The sequence below is a fragment of the Vicugna pacos genome, chromosome X (assembly GCF_048564905.1).
Source record: "Vicugna pacos chromosome X, VicPac4, whole genome shotgun sequence".
Lineage (NCBI taxonomy): Eukaryota > Metazoa > Chordata > Mammalia > Artiodactyla > Camelidae > Vicugna > Vicugna pacos.
The window spans coordinates 27841842-27859586 of record NC_133023.1 but is presented as its reverse complement, the minus strand read 5'-3'; the positions used below and the strand labels follow the sequence as shown (position 1 = coordinate 27859586).

The 17745-nt window shown below is 37.2% G+C and overlaps 1 protein-coding gene across 1 annotated transcript in view; it reads right to left on the bottom strand.

Moving 5' to 3' along the window:
- CFAP47 (cilia and flagella associated protein 47) overlaps positions 1-17745 on the bottom strand; it is a 421952-nt gene that overhangs the window by 136893 nt on the left and 267314 nt on the right. Inside the window, exons 46-48 of the mRNA XM_072956043.1 lie at positions 2555-2751; positions 1481-1624; positions 713-883 (exon numbers count right to left, since the gene is read on the bottom strand). Coding sequence (XP_072812144.1) covers positions 713-883; positions 1481-1624; positions 2555-2751 — 512 coding nt within the window. The remainder of the gene's footprint in view (positions 1-712; positions 884-1480; positions 1625-2554; positions 2752-17745) is intronic.

Sequence of the window (17745 nt, the reverse complement as noted above, 5' to 3'; positions counted from 1 at the left end):
TTAAATGACATTTAAAAGATGTTGGACTAATAAAAAGGAGAATTCTATCTCCTTATGTGACACTGCTTCACCAAGTTAAGTAAAATTAAATGTTTTAAAAATTTCATATAATTCACAGATCATTGGATAAATAAGTTGTGATTTTATACACACACAGACACACAAAGACACAGACACACACACACACAATGGAATACTACTCAGCCATAAAGAAGAATGAAATAATACCCTTTGCAGCAACATAGATGGACCTAGAGATTATTACATCAAGTGAAGTAAGTCAGACAGAGAAAGACAATATCGTATGATATCACTTATAGGTGGAATCTAAAAAAATGAGACAAATGAACTTATTTACAAAACAGAAACAGACTCACAGACATAGAAAACAAACTTACGGTTACCAAAGGGGAAAGGAGGGGGAGGGATAAACTAGGAGTTTGGGATAGCAGATAGAGACTACTATATATAAAACAGATAAACAACAAAGTCCTACAGTATAGTACAGTGAACTATAGTCAATGTCCTGTAATAACCTATAATAAAAGAGAATATAAAAAATAATATATATATGACTGAATCATTATGCTGTACATCAGAAACTAACACAACATTGTTAACTATAATTCAATTTAAAAATTTCATATAATTCAGTATACTCCTTCTGAAAACACTTTCATACTAAAAAAATTTAAAAAATAAAAAAACTTACCTTAAATGTTAGCATGGTCAATGTGTAATTGGGCACCATTATGGATATATTTGTTTTTTCCCCCACTTGACAGTTGACAGTGATGTGCTCCAAGGCCAAGGGTCTTTTTCCAATCCCTTTTATGTCAAAGACATGTTCCATACCATCTTCATTTTGTAGAATAAGTTTGCCCTGTGACAAATCAGCCAAATTTCAGCTCTACATGAGTCACAGTTAGATGGCAAACAACCTCTTCTATCCTATTAATCTTGAATCTGATTAATGAAATGAGCTTTCAAGGAGGTGCTAGCCATTGACGTTTCCAGTTTATGTTTAAATACTTCTACTGAACAAATTAAGATGAATTTCCTATGAAAAGCTCTTTATTTCTCTTTACTTTCTCTAAGTGACAGGGTTTAATAGGCATTCTCATACATAGCAATTACATGCCTATTTACATCCTTGTCAAAGAAATATGTCTTAAAATGTTTGTTAAAGTACAAATTTCCTTACTGAATAACAAAGTAATGATCTTACTTTGTTAAATATGCTGTGTTAAAAAATAATCTAGATGTACGTATTGACAGCCAATGACATTCTGATTTTCAGAATATTTATTCCTCACATTAAAACATTTAATAAAGTTCCAAGCAGAGTAAACACTAATGATCAAATTCATGGAAAATACAACTTTTCTGCAAGAAAATTTATCATAAATCATATAGGTTAACATCATACACTGGATTACTGACACATTAAAGCTGAGGAAAATAATCAGTGAGTTCATACCATAATCACACATTCCAAAATAGGTTTGAATGTGAGTGGATAATGTGCAGTTTCACCTGGTCCAACATGTAAAACAGGAGGTCCATAAAACCATTTTCCTTCTATAGTAACTTGATATTTCCATTCATTATTTGTTTCATTATTCTAAAGTATGAAAATAAAGACAGAAAAGTATCAGAGGGATGATGCTGATGAAGGTGAATTACATAATAATTCTTAATACTTTTAATAAAATTAGATATTGTATTTCTGATTCTTAAGAATCAACATTTGAAAGTCATATTCATTAAGAACAACTATCAAAAATATGAACATAAGGGATAAGGATGACTATATGCCCTTTCAGTGTCATACAGGAGCACTGCCTAACAGGTTAATCCATAAATTTTTTATTACCTAGAGGGATATTCCTTTGTTTGACTTACTGATCATTGTTAAAATCATAAAATGGTCCTGGTGCTTCACATTCCACTTCTAATTATGTAACCTAAAGTGTTCTAACAGATTGCTCAAATAGCAAAGCTTACACATCCCATGAGAACAAACTGTTATGTTTTGAAGATTTTTGTTATATCTTTAATAACAGATGAAAAACAATTTTTCAGTCTAAAAATTCAAAAGTCCTTATAATTATATTACCTTCATCTATGCTGTATTATCACTGACTAATAGAGAGCCAAGCTACAGTCAATCACTGTTTTCAGTGTCTATGAACCCATCTTAATCAAGTGTAAGATTACAACTGAGTCTGGAGCAGAGCGATCTGAGAGACCACGAATCTGCTCAGTGGAACCACAAGGCATGGCTTTTGAGTAGGAATTTGATGACAGGTTAAGGAAGTTAGAATTTATTTTTTAAGCAAAGAGATCCAGCAGAAGTGATTAATCAGGTGAGTAATATGGTAACATTTATATTCAGGAACAAAACTGTGACATCAATAGGGAGAAACAAATGGCAGCACACAATGCTATTAGGAAGTGGCAATAGTTCAGATGAGGGGTCGGAAGGACTTTAATTAGACAGACAGTGGCAATGGGAATGAAGAAAAGTACCAAAAAAGAAGTTTGAACTTACTATTGGAATATTGTAGGTAAGGGCTTTAAATGCTGGTGTTTCAAAATCAAATCTGGCCTCTGCACGTTCTTTATTCACCACACCTTCAATGCAATAGACACGCACATCATACTTTGATGTCAACAAAATTTTACAAGGGTAGCGTCCAGGATAGTCAGGAATGAAATATAAAGGAACTGGAACATATTCATCTGCAGCTATCAGAACAATTAAAAAATGGTTTAATCACATTTAATTGTATACTTCCTAAAATTCATTTTGAAGTAAAGCAATATTTAATATCATTGTATTTAATTGTATTATATAATCTAGAAGAGACTTGGTTCTAACAAGGTAACACACTATCCCTAAATCTCCTGGGCATTACAAGCAAGTTTATTATTATTTTTTAAATCAATGACAGAATATATCCTGCATAGGTCACAGGAAGGTGTGCTCCCTAAAGCCACTGAAGGACCCACGCTGTGAAAGATACCACAACCTTTCAGCGGTACTACCAGGAACATCTCTCCTTCTTTGTTGACAGGTTTGGGGAAGAAGAATGGCTGGAAGTTTCCTCAAGGATTTCCAGTGCTCAGCCCAAAAGCAATACATATTCCATTTAACTAGGCAGAACAAACCACATAGTTCTAGCTTAGCCTGCAGGGGCTGAGAACTGAGAGATATATGGAATATTTGGTAAGCATTATTAATCTGCCACCTTTCTATGACTTATGGATGCTCAGTCCCATAGCAATCAAAATAATTTGCAACTTGACCAGCATATAGAAATACTTTTTTCATAGTTAATAACCACGGGAAGCCAAAGAGGCATGTCCAATGAATATTTCTCCTATCACTTTGTTATACCATTTAGCATAATTAATAGCTAATATCATTTCTTATGGTGGGCAGGCTATCCATGCTGGTCCTTCCTTTCCAAGGAACACAACTTTTTCTCTGAAGGTCACCATTTTCTTTTTTCCATGAAATGAAAAAGTTATAAAACACTCTCAACCCTAAAGGAGGATGCAGTATAAGAATGTAATACAAATTTCACTGCTAAAGCCAATGTATTTGGGTAATAGATGAGAAACAAGTGATAAAAGTTTCTTAGAAATCTAATTCTGTGCAAGGAAATTCTCTGAAACCAGGAAAACAAATCAAGCTTATCAACCAATGAATCAGACAAGTATTACATTAACTGGCTATAATTTTAATTCACTTACATTGAACACCTCAAATGGTAAAAATGGCAAACCTGTTTTCAAATACACTGAAGTCTATATGCCAAGAAAACCAGTCATTTCTGCAAGAACATTAACTGCTTTAAATCATTTTGAAAACAAATTGAGGATCTGTATATGTATGTTATAAGTTATATGTTCTGTGGTATATAATATAAAAAATATTCATTATATATTACATAGAATATATTTTGTGTTGTATATTGCTGTGTGTCATATATTATGTTCTGTACAATGCTATATATTGTATATTAAAAAACACTGACGGTGGATCACATTTGAAATCTATATTACAGCTAACCAAAATCGAAGATTCTCACCTCGTCTAAGGAGGAAACAAAGGCACATAAGAATGTTATTTTTATTCTACCTTATTCAAGTACAAATCTAATTTTAGAATAAATTTTTTTCTCATCAAAAGGACTCAAGGCACATTTTAGCCTCTGCTGTTCACTGATAACTTTCATTCTGAGCGTAGTATCTGAGTTGTGGCAACACTGTTAGAATAAACCAGGTGAGATAATTATTTGATTAAAATTTGTTGCTTTAGTATCAGAAAGGAAGAAACCCCATTTTTCTCTTGCATGAACAGACTGAAATAAAAATATTTAGATTAGGCAATTTAAATAAAATTAAACTGCTTAGAATAAGAGATTTAAGCAACTCAGCAGTAATTATTATTTTCATCAAAGATAAAGAATAATCAGCCATTTAATAGTAAACAATAATTGAAATGCATGAGCTCATGTATAAAGCTTCTAAAAAAAGCTTTACATTATACACCATTTTCTTTTCCTTAAAAATATTCATTTTCTAAGGATACGGAGTCTGAAAGTGAAAGCCAAGGACAGTCTTAAGTGTCCACTTTCCAACTCATGAAATGTTCATGAGCCAAGACGCTAAGGAATACACAGTGCTAGCTCCCTCCCTTCCAAGTTCAAAAGTAAATCATCCTAAGAGTGAGATTCATGAAAATAATGGTTTTATTTTTGAACATGTATTGCTAAAACAATATTTGTTCATTTTTCTTTAACATCTGAAATAATTTAATTAATTCATGCTAGGAATGTAAGTAAGTAAGAGTATAATCATATAATTCTGAATTATACGATAGTTTAATAACAAGAAGCTAATTCTAGATTAAGGCAGTCATCAGTCAGTATCTACATCCCCTTAGATATAAAATAGCAGAGGTAGAGACTAGCTTCATATTTATAAACTTGGAAATTTTCCTGGCCACACTGGGCGACCATAACATCATTCTCTTTTAAGGACATGTTTTCTCAAAGTCCTTTCCAACTCTGCACTGCAGCAGATGTCGTCCATGCCCTGCCAGGTCCCCTTAGCATTAAAATCCTCCCTGCAGGCCAATGGCTTTATGGAAAACAGCTCCTTTCTCCTCGAGGGCTTTCTCTGGTCTTAGGAGGGTGCTTAACTCCCTGCACGATCAGGCAAGGAGTGACAGTTAACGCCTGCAACTGTAGTCCTCAACAAATAATTTATCAAAGTGGTGGAAAAATAACCCAGCCTTTTTTGCTCTTTGGTTGGAATAACGCTGAGGTGAATTCTACACCAACTTGTAGAGATACCCAGTGCAAGTGCACCCGAAGCACTCACAGTGGCAACTGCTCGTTAACACTCCCTGAACTGGCTTCTCTTTGCTGACTCTTACTCACACTCCTGCGTACGCTTCCTGAGATCACCTCTCAAACTATTGGCTCTCAAGGTCTGATCTCAGGGTCTGCTGTTGGGGAGCCCCAGTCTAACACATACCCTTAGACCAAGGAAAAAGAGCTTCTTGTCATGGGCCTCATGCTTTATAGAGCCTTACTCTGAATCTCCTCTGGCACTCTCTCCATGTGCAATGGAGCAAGCGGGCCCAATGGGACAGGCCTTCATGGAGCCCAGCCCCGATCCACGTTCCAAGTTCATGGGATGCCACTATTCACAATCCAAAGTGCTTTGAGTCCCTTTCCATTGCCTGCACAGAATTCTTCCTCATGTCAGTCCTCCTGTTGGAAGACTCCTAGAATTGAAGAATAACTGAAGAGGTGCCTATTCAGGGGAAGATGTAGACCAAGATTATGGGGCCTGAGGTACTCACCAATTTGTACAGGAGACCCCTTACGGTACACGTTAGAGTTCAAGGGAGGAAGAGAATAGGGTGGGCACCTGGCCGAGGCCCAGCTATCCTGGGTTGTCATAGTCTAGTACAAATCTCTGAGGAGGCCAAGAATTCTAAATTCAAACTTAGTCTTCTAGGTTGATATAAAGCTATATTTGCCAAGGTGGGATAACAGACTATATTCTATTGAAAAATTTGTTAGTTTGATTTACCAATTTTAAAATTTAGGCATATGGTATATGGGCTTCCATCTGCACTGTTGGCTTGGGCACTACAAATGTTAGGGACAATCTGGACTTGTCCCTTCCATCCTTACTCTACTAGACATAGCTAACTTGGGGCCTTTTCTTTACAGTTGATCCTGGTAACTGCAGGAGTTGCTAGCGCTTTGTAATTAAAGATCACCAAATATACCTAAATTTAACAGATTACAGTTACTAAAGAAAATAAAGGAACATAAAGAAAGAATCCAATGACAAAATATTTAATTTTGCCTAACATTAGCTACTGGAAGAAGTCAGTGTGATCTACAGTTTTTGAAATAACCTATAAAAATGTGCAATCTCAGATCCTAGAATAGGTCATGTTTGGGACAGTAAGTCAATACTGCTGTTTTGGTCAGCTTTCACAACACAACCTACCACAAAACTTAGTGGTTTAAAGAAACGACCATTTATTTGCTCATGATTTTGTGGCTTGACCTCATCTGGTAATGCTTATTTGCTTTATGTGGTATTGGCTGGGCTCACTCATGAACTGGGATCTCAACTGGGAATTCTTTCCATGAGATCTCTAACCTTCTATGAGATGAGCACAATACTTTTCATATAATACACAAGAATTACCAGTAGCAAAAGAATGAGAGCTCTATCTACAAATGGTTATCATATATCTGCTTCTTTCACATTCCTTAATAATCCAGTGGCCAAGGCAAGTCCCATGGCCAAGACAAGGGTGCGGAGACAACATAAAAGGTGTACAGGCAGATATGATCCACCTGGGCGTTTACTGAAACAATCTACCATGTCTTAATTGCAAAGTAAGATGCATGTATAAAACTGGTGAGGTGAAAGGTACAATAAACTGAGAGTTAAAAATTCTGTTTTCTAGTTTTAGTTCCTTTTCTATATGGTGTGATCTTTGGCAAACAACTTAAAAGTTTGTTTTAGAACTCAAGTTCTTAGTCTGTTTAAATTAAGGAGTGAGATTTGATGAGTAGCTTTCAAACATTTTATTTTTTGGCTTGGGGGTACTGGGTCTTAATAATACCCAAGACAGAATCTCAATATATAAAACTAATTAATCTAAAGTCGAACCTGTTGAAGTTAGAAGCGAGAAGCTCCCCCACACTTCCACAGACCCCCCTACAGACAAATAAAAGCACTTTAGAAGAATGTTAGGGCTCTACAGAATATAATTTGATTAAGTGATCTCTTAAGTTTTTCCTGCCTTAACATTCCATGATCATATGAAAGTACATCAGAAATGTGGATGAGATTAAGGAATAGAGTAAACTGGTCTTATCTCCTATAGCTTTTTATTTAGGTATATCATTAGCAAGTAACAGTCAGAAATTCTTAATTCAGAAAATGAAGTATCAAGAGAATAAATAACCATATTTATGATATGAATTCATTTATAAAATGAATTTATAATGGAGATTTACTAGTTGTAAATTAATGTATGAGTAATTATATTTTCAGATAATTTTTAGGCCTATATGCTAATCCCACTTCCATCTACTATTGGAAAGTTTCAGTGTAGATTTTCTCCCTATTGCACAAGTAAAGTACAGTGCCAACTGGTGCCTGCTGAGGACCTGAGGCCCCCAAACTTCCAGCCCTTAGGCATCAGCCTGATCCTCTTCAGAAGATAAACTCCTGATAACATGTGTTTGCCATAGCACAATTAACAGCCCCGGGAAATGGCTAGCCTCACCGTAGCTCAGGCTGACTTGTCTCAGTCCATGTCTCCTCCTTATCAGTCATAAATTCTACTACCTTGCTTGTGTCAGCCTACATCTCCGTCTTATTGGAGTCATAAATCCACTATCCTCCCATATACCAGAGCCCCTCATCTCACTTATAGCCAATCAAAAATCTGTTCCCCTGTCCCTTTGTGTTCACAGCCCCATCCCCATTAAAAGACCCTGCATGTTCACACTCGGTGGACACACAGGCACCTCTTGTCTGTGTGGCCCACTGTTGCCTATAGCAGCAAACCTATTAAACTTTCCTTTATTCTTAAACTTTCCCTTGCGTTTGGTAAATTCTTTTTACCAACCCACGTCACCTGCCCACTACCAAGTGTTCCCCAACATAAAGGACCAAATCACATGATAATTGGAATTTGACGCATTTTAGTTACTTCACTATGTTCTTTTTAGCATATGAGCATCTGCCTCACAAATTCCCTGGCAAAGTAAGTAGTTCACTGTGTGCTAATGATTTCTCTTAACTGAGTTTACCCATTTAATATCAAAAACAATAAGTGTGCCAATAGATTTCATATAAAAAAAGAATAAAGTTTACCAATTCCAAATTTTAGGGTGTGCTTGATTTATTTTGTAAAACTTTTTCATTAGTATCATCCACTCAGGTAAAAACTATTTTCTTCAATGGCTGAGCTACTAAAATTGTCAAATTAATTCTACTTCTGAATAAAATAACAATAATTTAAAATGATAAAGACCCATACTAATTAATGACATTCAATTTTTGAAATATTGGTTAAAATGGGTCTTAGCACTTCAAAAGAGGCTGGCTGAACTACTTTGGCTTTTCTATCACCAGGAAGAGCTAAAACAACATAATATTTAAGGGAGAAAAGAAAGAGAGCGCTAGGAAGAGAGAGAAAAATGGAAAAAGGAAAAAAAGAAGAAAGGAAGAAGGAAAGGGGATATAAATAAAGGAGAGAGGAAATGTAGAACTGAGGAAGGAAAAAGAAAATCTGGGGGATGCTAAGAGACTGGCATGTGACCTTCTTTGCTAACCAACTCCAAATGGCTGAGAATACCGGGTTTGCCTCCCCATGAACTTTCTAAGTATCTGCAAGCAGAAAAGACTGGTGTGCAGTTCCCTAGCATATGTTGCTGAAAGGCAGTACGTATACATCCCCCAGGTGCCCTAAAGCACAGGAAAAAGACCACAGAGAGATATCAACATGCTATAATAAGTAAATGGGAGGAATTCCCAATTATTTCCAGCACAGTCAAGCTGGGCTTAATAGGTTTAGGAATATCTAAACTTATCTGGTCAAGTCTCGTAGGGCCTTACTAATGCTTTGCTGGCTTGATCTGTCAATTATTGAGAGACGTAGAATAAAATCTCTCACTTTAATTGTGGATTTGTTTATTTTCCTTCCATACCTGCCAATTTTTGTTTTGTACATTTTGAGATTATGTGATTAAGTGGAAATAAGTTCAAACTTTTTCTCTGCACTGGATAATTCCTTTTTAAAGTAATACATTTATTTGCTTTACAGGCTACTTATTCTATACTTATGCTAGCTATTTTTTGATTAGTCAGTACCCAGCATAAGTTTCTGGATACTTTACCAGGTAATTCTGTAAATTGCATAAAGCTGTACTTCACTTTACATGGTGTAAATATCAACTTTTTGGCTTAGTTTGTTTATATTTATTGTGATTAATGATATATTTGTGTTTAATACCTCATTTTGTCCTCTTTTTACTATGTCTTTTCTTTAGTTCTTCACTGTTCTTGTATTCTATTGGACTCAGCAAGTTTTCTTTATTTCCTTCAACACATTCCTCTGGTTTAGAGATTATATGTTCAATATATTTTGGTTGTCCCAAATTTTCAACATTCGTATGTTAAATAAAAAGTCTTAAAATAGTTCAAACCTATTCTCCAAAATACAAAAAACTTACATGTCTATAATGGCAATAACTCCCTCCTTATACAATTATTGTCCAGTAACTGACTTCACTTTGTTTTTATATCTCCTGAATTATGTGTTATTAATTCCATAGTTAACGTTCATTGCGAGTTACCCACTTATTACTTTATTAACCACTGCTCTTGGATCCCAATTTTTTCTTCTGAACTCAGTTTCCTTCATCCATAAGTAGATCCTCCTTTGTTCTTTTAGCAAATGTCTGTGAGTTTTAAATTGTCCCAATTTCATTATTGAAGTGAAAATATTTTTATCTCTTTGAGTGATAGTTTACTGGGATTTAAAATTCTAGGCTGACAGTTAATTTGCATCAGTACTATAATACCATTGTCTTCTGGCTTCTATTGTTCCTGTTGGTAATTCCACCTTCAGTGTAATTTTTGTTTCTTTGAAAATAATGTGTCTTTTTCTCTTGTTGCTTTTCAGAATTTCTCTAGTCTTTGCCATTCTATTGTTTCATGATAACCCATTGAAGTGCAAATTTTGGTGGCCCTCTTAACTTCTAGCATTTAAAAAAACATGTCTTTTCTTTTTTCACTTGCTTCTATAAATAGGAGAGTGTTATCTTTCCTAAGTGCTCACTTGTATAGGGTCTCACTTCCCTTTCATTTCGCAATGATCTCTTAGATCTAAATAATGAGGTAGCTCAGTGCATACCCTTGAGCCAATTCCCTTATCAAACAAGCATCTGTCTATTAGATATAGGGAGGCTATATTCTAACATTCACTGGAAGTTTTCCAATAATCTAGGGGAAAATTTACATTTTAGGAAATCTCATTATCTTCTCATCAATGGATAAACTTTAATCCCACCAATAACATGCACCACAAATCACTTGGACTTTTCCCATCTCTGTCACCATTACCAGATCTGCATACTGGATTCTACACATCCTTATGAAACAATGATGTTCTTCCACATTTTCCCTTACAGGTATAGTAATTTTAAGTCCAGTGGGGTGTATTTTCTTAACAGAAGTGCAAATAAAAAAAGTGTCCATAGAAAGACACCTTGGAAAGTATCTCATACACATTTACCAGAAAAATATTTTAAAACACCTACTATGTATCAGGAGGTATGCAACTGGGAGGCAGCTTCCTAGTTTTCTAGTAGGTGCAAATAATAAATTTCTGAGGAAAAGGCAGATCATGGGGCTAGATAGCTTCCTCTTCATACCTAAATTATGTTTTAATTGAGCATCAGCCTATGGAGGTTATTAAAAGTGTTTTTCAATCAGGCCACACCAGCTCAGTAATTACTGGGAATTCCTCATAGGATTTATGCAAACGGCTGGCTGTTATCGTTCCTTTCCATTGCTACTGATTTTCTGAATTTCTGTATGTCTTCATGGATCATTTAATGGAAAATTAGGAGAGAGCCTATTATGGAATGGTAACTTTGCCAGTGTTTTAACTAGGAAGTTGTCTTTTTCCCATAATTTTTCCCCCCCAGAGGACAAAATTTCCAAAAGAAAAGAACTGAAGTAAGATTTCACTTTCCAATTAACCCCTCTATGAGGAAGGAAGTAAGGGACTACCGATAGCAAATTAACTTTGTGTTTTGCATTTTCAATTCTGAAAACCATAAACTTTCTCTAATTGTCTTGTATTAAAAATAAAATGCGTTCAACAGAGTTGAATTTTAAGTTCTTGTAGATTGATTTACTAAGTGTGCAAATTAGTCTGAATGAGCTGTTAGCAAGCCAATAAACAGCACATTCTCTAGGACTCAGACCAGGGGAAAAGGTTTATACAATTTTTGATTAAATGCCTCTCTAAGTGTTTTGTTGCATAGCATATGTTCATTATTGAACACCTAGTAGGAAGAATAAGACACTGTTTAAAAGTTCACATTCTTTTCTTACTTGCAGCCTTTACGTACACAGATATAAAACAATAAAAGGCAACTTAAGACATCTATCGAACTGAAAATACCTTATATTAAAACTATAAGGATAAAGAATATACGCAGTCTTGAATATTATAATTATTTTGACTTGGTTATGCAAATTATGTGAGTTAAACTATGTATCTATATATTTCTTTTTTAATGGAGGTACTGGGGATTGAACCCAGGACCTTGTGCATGCTAAGTACGCTACCACTGAGCTCTACCCTCCTCTCTAAAGTGTATTTTCTTTCATAATATAAAACACAACCAAGTCTCATTATTGCATGGTGCAGAGTAGAAAGAAAGAACCTGGAGCTGGCAGAAAACCCAAAGTTAGGTCAGGACATACACCGGCAACTAAACAAGTGGTAAACTCTGACTATGGGAGGATGGGTGTGGGAAGACCACCAGATGAGAAAGGCGTTTTAGTCAAATAACAGTGATGAGTGGGATTTTCAAAAGGAGGAGGTGAAATTATAATCAGGTAAGTGGCCTAGAGAAAAGGGGAACTAGGTCAGGTTGATGTCAGTGGCCAATCCAGTCAAGAAAGACCCAGGATCCCAAGTTCAGTGGCAAGATTTTTGTTTGAGGGGTCTTGGGGCTGTCAGAACAAGGGTGGATGGCAGGAAGAGTGGACCATACCCATGGAGGGAGTCTGGCAACAACATGTCTGTATTTTAAGAAATAAAGTAGAAACCTAGGCCTGGGTATTAGAACACACCGGAAAGAGGGATTTGCATCACAAGGATGAGAACATATCAATGAGAAGCCATGGCTGCCAGATTTAGGGTCAGAATGGAACCGGAACCAAGCAAGACCCTATGGGGCCTTCTCAGGACAGATTCACCCACCCCATTCCCAATTTCCTCAGCCTGCCTCTTGTTTGAAGAAAGCTTTTAGCCTCCTAGACCTTCCCTGGGTTACAAAAGGCTGGCTCAAGAATTAATAACTGAAAGAATGTGAACATACAGAATCAGCAACAAAGATAGAAATTGGGTCAGGCAAACTGGTAACAAGTGAAATGAAAAATCACCCATACAGTGATCACAGAATATTTAGTTCCTCCCTGAAGGACAAAGGTAAGTCTAATGCACATTTCTGAGCTGTTTTGCTGATACTAAAACCCCCAGCAGATGGAGGAAGTTAACTGCATGATGACCATGAGCTCATAGTCCCCAGACCAGCTGGAGCCTGAGGATTTGATGATGTTAACCACTGTTAACAAGTCAGAGAACTTTGTACCAGCTGATCATGTACCATATGACTCTCTCCCTCACCTGGCCTTTAAAACCCCTTCCCTAAAACCCATCACGGAGTTTGGAGCTTTTGAGCATTAACTTCCTAGACTCCTTGCTCGGCACCCTGCAATAAACACTGTACTTTCCTTCTCCACAACCTGGTGTTGGTAGCTTGGCTTTACTGTGTGGGCGAGCAGACTCAAGTTCAGTTTGGTAATATGAATAGTACTCATGAGACAGGACGGATGACACTGGAGACTGGTGGTCAGCAGAGATGGGCCCCTAGATCCCAGGGCTGAGATGAGATTTGATTCAGGGCCTGTGATTGTGGCATGTCAGTAGAGCTGGTAGGGGAAAGGGAATCAAACTGCACAGTGTCTTTTTTGAAAGTTGCAGACAGACAGTGTAACTGATAGAATACTTAAAAATAACAATAAGACAACGTTGCTGTAGGGGATATATTTAATGTGCTTCCTGAGATTCCCTTCGTTCCACTACCTCTAGCAAATTCAACCATTCATCCCATCTCCATGTACCTTTGCCTAAGGATGACCTGTAACTTCCTCCAGAATGAATGGAGCCAACCTCTTGGCTGCAGCTCTACAGACAGGTAGACCAGTCCCAATCTTAGAATTTCTGGCTCCACTTGCCACAGTAGGGCACGGAAACTGGCATTCCATAGGGCCAGGGGATGTCTCCTTGAAACCTAGGACCATTAACTCCCATGGAGTAAAATCTGGCAAACAGGAGCAGGAGATAAGAGGTAAACATGTAGATAAAACTCCTTTCCTTCCTCTCACACACTGACTACTCAGGGGCACTTTCTCGTCATACAGCTTTTCAAAAGTGACACCTGCTGAGTGACCTGTTGTCTCTCTTCATGGAGGTAAGTAGTGGACATGGAGGTAGCAGCCCAGGCACCATTCATTGTTTTGCTTCCCATTCTTCCCTTCCTTGTTTCTCTTTTTTCTCACGCTCATTGCCCTGAGTCTGCACTGCAGGGGAACAGAATGTTGCCACCCTAAAATATGACACTTTGGCATATTAATTATTTTAAGCTGGTTATTTTCTGAGAAACAGCAGACATGGGAATGACTCTGAAAACCAAGTAGGGACTGCCCTTTTGTAGGAAACATTTACACTGTAAAGGAAATCTCCATGTATAAAGGTGAATTCCTCTTTGTACCAGCAATAGGAGGATGACCAAATCTCTAGAAACTCATTATCAGTGGAGAAGGCAATGGCTTAACTCTGTATCACAGTCACCCTTGTTCACTAGGCTTTTCCTGGTCACCTCCCATAACTGACTCTCCTCACCCTCAACATCCTCTTTCGTGTTTAGCTGAGGATGCTATTTAAGGTAAGGGCTTTGGACACTCTGGTGAGTTACTCAGTTTTCATGAGTCTCTCCCATGTCTCCATGTTATTAAACTTGGTTTGATTTTTCTCCTGTTAATCTGTTTCATGTCATTTTAATTCTTAGACCCGCCAGAAGAACCTGGAAGGGTAGAGGAAAATTTCTTCCTCCCAGACAGCACCTCCCAACTAAAGCATCAGTATTTAATTCTTGCCTCAGACACCATTTTCTAGGGTACTCAAACTAAGACAATTACTAACCTAAGAATAAAGAGCAGTATGACTATTTTATACAGCACAGCATAATGGAAACAGCAATAGACAAAGATTTAGTAGACCTAAGTGCTTACTCAGGAGATTTGATGTGACAATCTCATATGGCTTCCTGAACAGACTTAAATTTTCTGGGTCTTACTTTCTTCACTTATAAAGCAGTAGCATTATGTTGTGCAGCAGTGGTTCCCCAACTCTATTTGGGTTAACAATGACAGTCATCTGGAGGGGAGCTGTTTAAATACAAATTCCTAGGCCTCTTCCAACCTGGGAATGACCCAGCAGGTCTAGATTTGGGGCTGGAATCTGTATTTTATAAGACACCCAGGAGCCACTGACGTACAACCAGGCTTGGCAACTAGTGGCAATGTGGAAAGAATATAGGCTTTGGATTCTTCATTTCTCAAATCACTTTTCATTTTTAAGTGTCAGAAACCTAACCAAAACTAGCAGGAGCCACAGAGGTAATGTATTGACTCAGTAACTGGCATGTACAGAGGGAATGGCTACCTTCACAATGAAAGTGTAAGCAGATAGGGTAAGGGATCCCCAAAGAAATAGAACCAGGAATGACTTTCTTGACCTAAGAAGCCCTTTTTTTTTTTTTAATTGAAGTGTAATTTTACAACGTTGTGTCCATTCCTGGTGTACAGCATAATGTTTCAGTCATACAAATACATACATATATTACTTTTCATATTCTTTTCCATTATAGGTTACTACAAGATATTGAATATAGTTTCCTGTGCTATACAGTAGGACCTTGTTGTTAATCAATTTTATATTAATAGTAGTTAATTTGCAAATCAGAGGGGCCATTTTTTTTTAGCTTAAGCCACTGTATGATCTAAGCCTAACCATAATACTTGCCCTTGAACAAGTCTCAGCAATGATGGTCTTAAGAGAACAAAAAGACAAAGTTAGGCAAGAGAAGTAACAACAGCAAAGATAACAAATCAGTTAGAAAGACTTCCAGTTCTATTTTAATGGTGAAGACTAGCCTAAAGCACTCTCTCAAACTGTTTTGCAGAACTTAAATTCCCTCTCGAGCACTCAACCACCAGATTAAACGGAACCTAAGGGATGATGATGTTGAACTTTTCTGACCCTCATGACTTCAATCAACTAAGGCTGTACTCTGCTCAAGCTCCTTTAAGAATATGTAGGAACCCTTAGCTTAAAACTTCCCCAATTTTGTTGTTCAGGGAGACACTGCTTTGGGAAAGATCCCTGATGTTCTCCTTACTTGGTGCAAGTAATAAATCCTTCTGAGACAGGATGGAAGGGGGCAGGGCACAGCTGTTCAAGGAATGACAGCAATTAACACCGAAATGGTGGAAGATTCAACTCCCAGTTGGCCTTGAGGATTAAGTTGGTGGGAGGTTTGACTTCTAGTAAACCTTGAGCTTCATTATATGCTCATTGTAACATCGTGATAAATAACATGCCCGCAGGTGCCATGACTGTCCCAAGGCTAACCGCAAAAGGCCAAAGAATGGGCGGTTGCCCAATGCCTGGGAATCCCAGCCCCTTCCCCAGGGCAGGTGGAATGGTCCCACCTATAGACATGTGAAGCTCCTGAGCCCATAAAAACTGGCAACACCATGCCTAGTGGCCTTTTTTTTCGTTCCCTCTTTTTGGAGACTCTGTCTGTGGAGTGTGTATCTACTTTTACTTTAACCTGAGCACCCAACTCACACCTCTTTCCTTGCTTTTCTCTTGCCTTGCACTCTATGCAGTATGTATCTCTCTAAATAAATCTACTTTTACTTAACGGTGGCTCACACTTGAATTCTTTCCTGTGTGAAGCCACGGACCCACACTTGGGGGGCACATCCCAAGACATGGCCCTCCTCACACCCCACATCTGTTTTTCCTGCATCACTTCCTTCTCCTGATCTTTGGCTTGGTTGTGTCTTTTGGCAAGACACCTACCAAGAGGTCAGCCAAGTTTCCACATAACAGAGAGGCACACAGTTTGAACTGTGTATCAGGATTATGAACCCACTGCTATAACTTACAGGAGTCTATAAGCTTCCTGAGGAGAACTTAGTCTGATTTCTTTATCATTTGAATCCCTTAAAAACAAATCCAAATGAATGAATGAAACCATTTTTAATCTTCAATAAAATATAATAAAATTTGTAACAAAAGTAAGTTTTAAAAAGTAAGAAAACCTGATGAATGTGTTAGGTAGTTAGATAAGTGGGGGCACTGGACAGATAGGTGGAGAAGTGGGAGGATGGTCCAGAATATGGCATTATGCCCGCCTCCAGCATAAAAGGACTTTGTTTCTTCTAAATGAATGCCAGCAAGAAACCAGTTAGAACCCGACAGCCATGACTGCACAGTAGCAGAAAGGACTTAACCAGACATGACCCAATGTTCATTGTATTGTAATTAACATTTCAGTTTAGCTGCTCTCCGCCCCTCCTGCCATGGGTTTTTCTGTATATACCATGTTGGTAGGGACATGCGTAAAGGGCCCAAACATGACTAAGCACTCCAGAGATAAGAGCTGTGAATCAATCAAGAGACCACCACTAAGCAAGGGTATAAGAGGAAGAGGAGACAAAAAAAATGCCACTTTTCCTCCCTTGGATCAGCCTGCCTCCTGTTCTTGGAGGTGTACTTTTCCTTTTTTAAATAAATCTTTTAAAATCTTTCACTACACAACAAACACATTATCTCTCGACTGTAAACTTATCTATTGGGTGTAACAAGAACTGGGGTCTTTACCTTTTGGAGTAACAGATGGAAGAGGTAGAAATATTACAACTAATGATATATTTGTAGGACAAATAATTAAATGAAAAGCAACACAACTTAGATACAGATATAGAAATTATTAATTAAATTATTTTTATATGTGAGATAACAGGTAATATGCCAAGTCAAAACAAGTAATCATTCCTCTACAGAAATCCTTCCCTAACTTTTCCAATAAGCATTTCTAGTTCTTTCTTTCCCAATGTCTTGAGATTTGTGGGAATCACATCATTATGGCTCAAATATTTTGGTAAAGATTTATATATTATTGTATAACATTCACCTCAAAAATCACAATATTAACTGCAAGTCTAAAATCATTTTTTCTGAGAACCACCAAGGTTGCTGGCTTGAAATAAAATGAAAAGAACAATGTGATATTTGTAAAAGGGAGT